The sequence below is a fragment of the Sinocyclocheilus rhinocerous genome, unplaced genomic scaffold, assembly GCF_001515625.1.
Source record: "Sinocyclocheilus rhinocerous isolate Xijiao unplaced genomic scaffold, SAMN03320098_v1.1 scaffold4252, whole genome shotgun sequence".
Lineage (NCBI taxonomy): Eukaryota > Metazoa > Chordata > Actinopteri > Cypriniformes > Cyprinidae > Sinocyclocheilus > Sinocyclocheilus rhinocerous.
This window is the reverse complement of record NW_015649594.1, coordinates 1-7,695: the sequence shown is the minus strand read 5'-3', so window position 1 is coordinate 7,695 and position 7,695 is coordinate 1. Positions and strand designations below refer to the sequence as shown.

Here is a 7,695-nt window from a genome sequence, read left to right as displayed (position 1 = left end):
ATTGATTGGTTCTGTCTTTCAGCATTTGCGTGTGTTCCGATGAGCAGGAGAAATGGTTAGCTTATTTTATGCACTGAATTTCTTGATAAATAAATCAAATTAATGGTTAAAAAAATGCACATAATTTTAAGAAATAATCACGAAAATAACCCATAGACTGAATAAAACAAAAGCAGAAACACGGCAGAGATGCCAAGTTCAGCGGCTGATAGAGACAGCAACGTCAATCCGCCTGTCACTCAAGTGGCCACACCCTTAATTATGCAGAATATTAAGGCTTAATATAATTTAAATGGACGAGTTATAAAAAAAATTCACCCCCCTCACAGTTGTCATGAAGGGCAAAATTAGCTATATAGACCATATTACAGTTTAAGTCACTTCCTTGTTGGCTTCACCAGAGAGAGCGGGAGGTTGCCGCTTGAAAAGAATGCAATGTTGGGCAATCCACTGCAAAAACTATCAGTGTGACAGTAAAAATCTTGCCTTTCATCATTTTCCCAAAGTCCCTGACAGGTAATTATTCACAAAAGTGTAAACATATTGTGTGTTTTGAAGTGGGACGTAGTGCTGTCTTATGCACCTGCTAACTTTAACTGTTTTGTCTAGTAGTAAACTTAAATTAAACCCTTTTAGGAACTGCAGATCCTAGCCATAGAAACCATAATAATGATTTACATGGATATGACACTAAATAGTGAGCTTATGCAACTTTACACATTTACATTTACATTTACATTTAGTCATTTAGCAGACGCTTTTATCCAAAGCGACTTACAAATGAGGACAATAAAAGCAGTCAAAACTAACAAAAGAGCAACAATATATAAGTGCAAATGACAAGTCTCGGTTAGCCAGTTACTTACTATATTATTATTATTTATTTACTATTACTCCACTAGGTCTGAAATATATATTGTACGTTTTAATCCCCTGGAACACACTAAAACATGATGATCTAGATAAGAACATGATGCATTGCTGTGTCTCTGTCTTAATTAAATAATTAAACAATTTTGAAGAAAGTGGCTATACGTGTGTTTTTTTTTTTACATAATTTTTGTTTTTGTTTACAGTCTTCCTTTTAACAGACATGACAATACTGCAAAAACAGTTTACTGTCAAGCTGTTATATTCCTGTTATATATTTATTGTCCAAAATTAAAAAAATTTCTGTCATAAATTTAATTTCATATGTTGGTATTACAGTTTTTCTCGATTGCTAACACACTATAACTGATTCATTTGGCCCAATTTTCCAAACCATTCATACAGTTCTCGAAACAAAGACACGTTTCTCAAAACCTTTAACACATTTCACCAGTTTGCACACACGTTCCAATTTGCTCAGTGTTTTCTTGCGAAACGCTACACAAAAATGCCATCATTTTGCACAGGTTTAACCATGTTCTCATTCAGAAAACACAAACACACAATATAATTAACTCAAGCATCAAAAAATGAACTCAAACAGCACACATTTATCCATGTGTGAACATTCAGTAGCAAAACTGATGACACACCAGTCAGAATCTCAGGATGATATGAACAAGAGCACAGCTGATTATGTGTTTTGGAAAATGAATCCTGGTAGTGGGATACAAAGAAGAATATGAGGGGAAAATAAAAATGAAGGGGATGAGTTCAAAGGTAATTTGTTCCTGATGAAATACAAAGCACTATAGTTGACCATGTTCTTCTGCATGCACTAACCACGAGGAAAGTTAGTCTACAGGCTCATCTACAAGGTTTCAATACTACTTACACAATACACATACAATATAATTACAGTACATAGCAGCAGTACTTCAGATGAGAGAACTTTCATTATTCTATGTACAGTAAATTCTATTAATGTACAAAGAATAACTGTAATTATTTATTTATTCATTCATTATTTATTTATTTATTTCTGTAAAGTAACCGACAGTATATTCCAATGTGTGTTTACTGTATATTCAGTTGTTTGGTCTTTGAACTTTTCTCTTGTAGTGCTTTTCATTTACTATAAGATCTCTTTACAGTAGTGTAGTGAAAGTAAACTTTTCTTAAAGTTTATTGCTGAATTTTACTGTATCTGCACCCCTCTATTTATGTTGTATACTGTAAGAGTCATTGACTAGCAAAAGGATTCCCCAAAAGGTGGTTTTTGTAACAGTGTTTTGAATTAATCTCACTGGTGTTTTCTAGGCAGTGGAGTAGTCTGTGTATTTGTTAGGTTTGTGCATCATCTGAGGCCAAAGTTTGATTTTGAATGAAGAGAATATGTTTTTGACTAGAATATTTGGTTTTGACCTGGAAGTTTGAGGTTTGTGCAAGTTGGTGTATAGTTTTGAGATTGTGTTTATAGTTGTGAGAAAATGGTGAATTGTTTCATGAATTGTGTATTAGCAATAGAGAAAAACTGTAAAAAAATTTAAAAAAATAAAAACATTATTCAATTTTTTATTATTATAATGCTAACACTTCAACTTAAAATATTTTCAACCGAAACTGACATGGTTTCTAGAGAGCAAAAGGTTTTGTGAAAAAAGGGAAGACTTTAAAATAAAGTCTGTAAAATAAACTGTTAAAAGGATTTGATGAAAACTAGTCTAGTGATTGTACGTTATTGTTGTCATCGTTCAGGTTGTATTTCAGCTTTAATGTACGTTTTTTTTTAAACAAGCAGCTGGAGCGTGCGCAGATTTCATCGGAGAGTTTTTCTGGAGGGAAGTTTGAATTCTTGGAAACGGATCATCATATTTATCGGAAAGTACAGGCGGTTGAGCACGACTGCTCCGTGAATGGATTGGAGGTAGGTAGATGGGGGAAAATGGATTATAATGATGGTATGTACGAAGGAAGTGGAGTGGAAAGGAGCAGTATATAGCTTTTAATATACGTTCTTCGTGGTACTGTCCTGCAGCAGTTATATACTGCCATGTAATGGTGGAAGTTTTCAGTCTGATAGACTTTCAATGATAAAGATAAACTATGCTGGAATACATTAGATATTATGAAAAGTATTCCCAAAATATTATAGAAGATAAAACCTTATATTTTTCTGATTTTTGATATCCGAATACCTTGATGCAGCACAATCAAACTACTGTGTAAACATCACTAATATGAGGATTCCTCTGAAATGGGTGGCTTCTTACTACTGGACCAGCAGCAGCTATTGTGTGAGTGTCATCAAACATTATTTGCATGTGTAACGGAGTTATTTTGGTTATATTATTTTCACTCAAAATCCCCCTTTTTCCTATTAAATATAAATGTAATTTTGTTTCTTTAATATGACTGTATCCATTATTTTATTGTTACAAGTTAAGATGTATGATTTTCAAGATTTGTTCAAGGAAGTGCATTGTCACTTTAAGAGTATATACTTGTTCTCGCGCCGCGCGCGCGCTTTGCCCGCTCAGTTCACTTCCTTCTGAGCCGAGAGAAGTTTGTCTCGTGGTTCGTCGAGGCATTAAACGGTGTTTACTTAAATGAAGAGTCACAAAATTCATGTTTTCAACATATTTCCCCATTTATGCAGAAAATAAAGACAGTGCCAAGCAGTGAGCGGTCTGAAGTTTCTTTATTGAGTGACATCAACACAACGCAGAGTGGATTCCCTTACCTGGGACCCGTTACACAAACTCTTTAGCAGTTATAGGGATCTTATAATAATTAAGGAATTCAGGTTTTAGTTAATGTGATGCTATAAAAACGGGAGTGTGACGTAATGATTGACAGCTTCACTGAGGCGCTAAAGGACTTTATCAGGATCTTCAGGGCCCGGTTTTTCAAAAGGTTTAATCCGGATAAAATTGATCCGGATTTAGTAATCCTTTTTTTGCGATCCGTGATCACGTAATCCAGCTTACTTTTGGAGCCAGTTTTTTAAAGCAACATCGGATTGGATCAATCTGATCCGGATAGGAACTTTTCAGGATCACCAAATCTGGATAACCAGTGCTGGATAACCAGTGCTCAAACAGGATAGGAAATCACAATGTAGAACTATAGATATGTAAAGAGCAACAAGTAGAATAGCCAGTGTGGGGTCAATATAAGTTTATTTTTATTTGAAATGAAAACCCACACATCTAAAAAAACTAAAAACAAGAAAAACCCCACCCCATCCTCTTCCAGCAGTCCACTCATCTGAGACCTACAACACAAACACTGTACATTGAGGATATTTATAACAAGTAACAAGTTTTGATGTATTGAATTAAAAAAAAAAGACTTAATGTCAAATACTCCACAATAATTTCATACTTCCTCATCTGATGTGGAGAGACCAGCTTGTCTGAGCGTAGCCTTTAGGAGGCGGATCTCAAGTCTGGCCTTGGTTTGCTGCAGTTTGGTCAGAGTCAGTTGTTCCTCTGCCAGACGAAGCTGTGCTTCTGCCCTTTCAGTCTCTTTTTGCAGAAGTGCCTTGTAATCATCATCTTTGTTTGATGAAGGGCGCTTCAAGCCTTTCCTCTGAGATCCTGTGGCAACTACCACTGGCTCAACCAATGAGGATCCAGCTTCTTCCTCAGGAACAGAGCTGAGATTCAATATAAATACGCTCTCTGGATCAGCCTCAGGAGGAACTGGCAGATTCTCCTCCTCCTCCTCAATCCAAGGCTCGCCATCCCCTACAACACCTTGAATACCATGGAGAGCTTGCGACTTCTCACCTCCAATGATGTCGAGGACCACATCTGTGTAATCTCCCCTCTTAAATGGCTTGTTGCCTGTTTGTGGGTTTTTGGCTTCAGCATGGTCCTTTGTTGCCCTGGCCTTAAGATTCTTCCACCGCAATTTGATTTGGTCTGTGGTCCTCCTCTGGCCAGACCCTATGGCATTCACATTTTCTGTGATTAAAATCCAAACATCATTTTTCTTTTTGTTGGTATCCTTAGCAGAATTAAAACTTCCCACTATTGTTCCATAATGGCACCGAACACCCTCTAGTAGTGCATTGGTTTCAGCAGCAGTGAAGTTACAGCTTCTTGAGTCCATGGTTCCGTTGCTTTACTATAGTGAACATTGTTCATCAATTATAGGCCTTGGGTCCAATTGCCTCAATTGAACGCAAGCCAAAACTAATCAGTTGTAATAGGTGTGTTTGAAAAGACCAACTACACTGCCATATAAATCAGCCTTTCTCAGAGGATTCACAGAGAGACAGTGAAATGGCAGGTGTTGTCCACCGCCACCATCACTTTGCCAGGAGAGGATACCGTCAAAGGGTGTATGTTGAACGTACCAAGCCACTGGAGCAATACACCACTGAGGAGCTGTATGTCCGGTTTCGCTTTGGGAAGGCTGATATAGAGTACCTTGTGAACCTTCTCAGGCCAAAACTTCAACACAGAACCCAAAGGAGTCACGGTCTGTCTGTGGAAGACCAGATCCTCATTGCTCTCCGATTTTATGCATGTGGGACTTTCTATCAAGTTGTTGGTGACTATATGGGAGTGGTGAAATCAGCTGTGTGTGATGTGGTGAAAGATGTGTCAATCGCACTGGCCAGCCTGGTCAATGAATTTGTTTCTTTTCCAAAGGACAACCAGATTGCCCAGGCCAAGCGCAGCTTTTTTCTTTTGGGGAATATGCCCAATACTATTGGAGCAATCGACTGCACACATGTGCATATACAAGCACCTCGTGAGAATGAATGGGAGTTTATAAACAGAAAGGGGAGGCACAGCATCAATGTCCAACTTGTGTGTGATGCTGACCTCATCATCACCAACTGCGTTGTCAAGTGGCCTGGGTCTGTCCATGATGCACGCATCCTGAGGGAGAGCGCTCTATATATTATATATATTTATCTATATATTATTATATATTATATCTATATATTTTCATTACATTTTGGCCACGCTGAACACGCTGAATCCACCCTTCTGATGGGATCAGTTTAATCCAGATTTTTTGGATCAAAGTGATACAAAAAAGACAAAAAAGTTCTAAAAAAAACCCAAACTAAAGGTTTGATCCGGATCAAAACCAAGATTGGATTACGTGATCTAATCCGATTATGTAATCCGATTTTTCTTTTGAAAAACACATTTTCAAGATTTGATCCAATCCGTTATCCAAAATCCTAGTGGATTACTTTTGAAAAACCGGGCCCAGGAGATCATGAAGAAAGTTAGCCCATTTGTGTTAATCACAACTCTGGCAAATAAAATAGGGGAGATTGAGTTTGCGAAAATCCTTAATGATGGTAACTTACTGGTAAGATGTGCCGATGCAGGGCAAATGGAGAAAGCTCTAAAAAATTAAGGATATCGCAAAATGTAAGGTGGAACTGAGATGCTTTAACTGCCAAAGGTTTGGTCACATTGCAAAAAACTGTAATAGGCAGAGAAGATGTGCAAGATGTGGAGGGGACCATGACTATAGAAAGTGTGGGTCAGGGGTACCACTAAAGTGTTGTAACTGTGGTGGTGCCCACAATGTGGCTTTCAGTGGATGTGAAGTAATGAGACGAGAGACAAATATCCAAAAGATAAGAGTGGAAAAAAGAATCACCTATGCTGAAGCTGTCAAGGTATCAGGGGAAAAGAAAAATAAAGAGCATGAAGTGGATACGGAAACACTGGAGCAACAGCAAGGTCATTTTGAAGGAATCTATGTGAATAAAATAGATTTGGTAACATTCATAGCAGGCGTGATAAATAGTACAGTAGAGGTTAAATCCAAAAATGAGAAAATCCAGTTGGTGGTTAAAGCTGCAGTCAATCACCTAGGATTAGTAGGACTGACATGGGAAGAGGTGAGGGAGACCCTTACTAATCAGTCAAGTCAAGAATCATCATGGATTGGTTAATAATAATAATGGTAATAATTTTACAATGGAATGCTAGGAGTATTTTGGCCAATGGATAGGAGTTTAAACATTTTATTAATGAGCTAGATGAGAGACCAGATGTGTATTCAGGAAACCTGGTTGAAACCAAATTTGGATTATGTGATACATGGATATACATTAGTTAGGAGAGATAGGAATTAAGGAGAGGGTGGAGGAGGATGTGCAGTTTTCATTAAGATGGGAATTCCATATAGATTAATGGGGAATGGTGATGATCAGTGGAGGAGGATGTGCAGTTTTCGTTAAGATGGGAATTCCATATAGATTACTGGGGAATGGTGATGATCAGGAGTATATAATGGTGGAGGTGTGGGAAGGGAGAGAGGCTATTAGTATTATCAATTACTACAACCCCTGTAAGAAGTTGGAACTAGGTAAGCTACTAAGAATAGCAGGGCAAGACAGACAAAAAGTTATCTGGTGTGCAGATTTCAATGCCCATAGCTCAATATGGGGAAGTATACACACAGATGTAAGTGGTAAGGTGATTGAAGAACTGATGGATGAAAGAGAATTGGTCTGTTTGAATGATGGTAGAGGAAAATAAATAAATGTATTAACAGGGATTGAGTCAGCATTAGACATAACGTTAGTGTCTAATTCACTGGCTGGAAATAGTAATTGGGAGGTCTGGACAGCATCCACAGTGGGGAGTGATCACTACCCTGTCATATGCTCAGTGGGTGGGAGATTGGAAGCGGGACCAGAGGATAGAATTCCCAAATTGAATTTTAGTAAAGCTGACTGGGAAAATTTTAAGAAATGTAGTGATGATGCAATGATGAGGGTTGAGGTCTATAGTGACATAGATGATGTTAACAACCAGGTTACTTCTGCAATTATTA

The 7,695-nt window shown here is 37.7% G+C and overlaps 1 protein-coding gene across 1 annotated transcript; it reads right to left on the bottom strand.

The window, feature by feature from the left end:
• Positions 1–3,772: 3,772 nt before the first annotated feature.
• LOC107710894 (uncharacterized) lies at positions 3,773–5,008 on the bottom strand. The gene is made up of 2 exons (XM_016515762.1): positions 4,258–5,008; positions 3,773–4,147 (listed from the first exon to the last, which is right to left on the bottom strand). The coding sequence occupies exons 1-2, from the start codon at positions 4,987–4,989 to the stop codon at positions 4,058–4,060; spliced, it is 822 nt and encodes a 273-aa protein (XP_016371248.1). The 5' UTR covers positions 4,990–5,008; the 3' UTR covers positions 3,773–4,057.
• Between the last annotated feature and the right edge of the window lie 2,687 nt (positions 5,009–7,695).

Bases quoted from the DNA above. Each gene is read 5' to 3' on its own strand.
- LOC107710894 (XM_016515762.1), bottom strand. From the start codon at position 4,989: ATGGACTCAAGAAGCTGTAACTTCACTGCTGCTGAAACCAATGCACTA. The intron at 4,148-4,257 runs GTATGAAATTAT...TTTGTGTTGTAG, and splicing joins TCTCCACATCAGATGAGGAA to GTCTCAGATGAGTGGACTGC.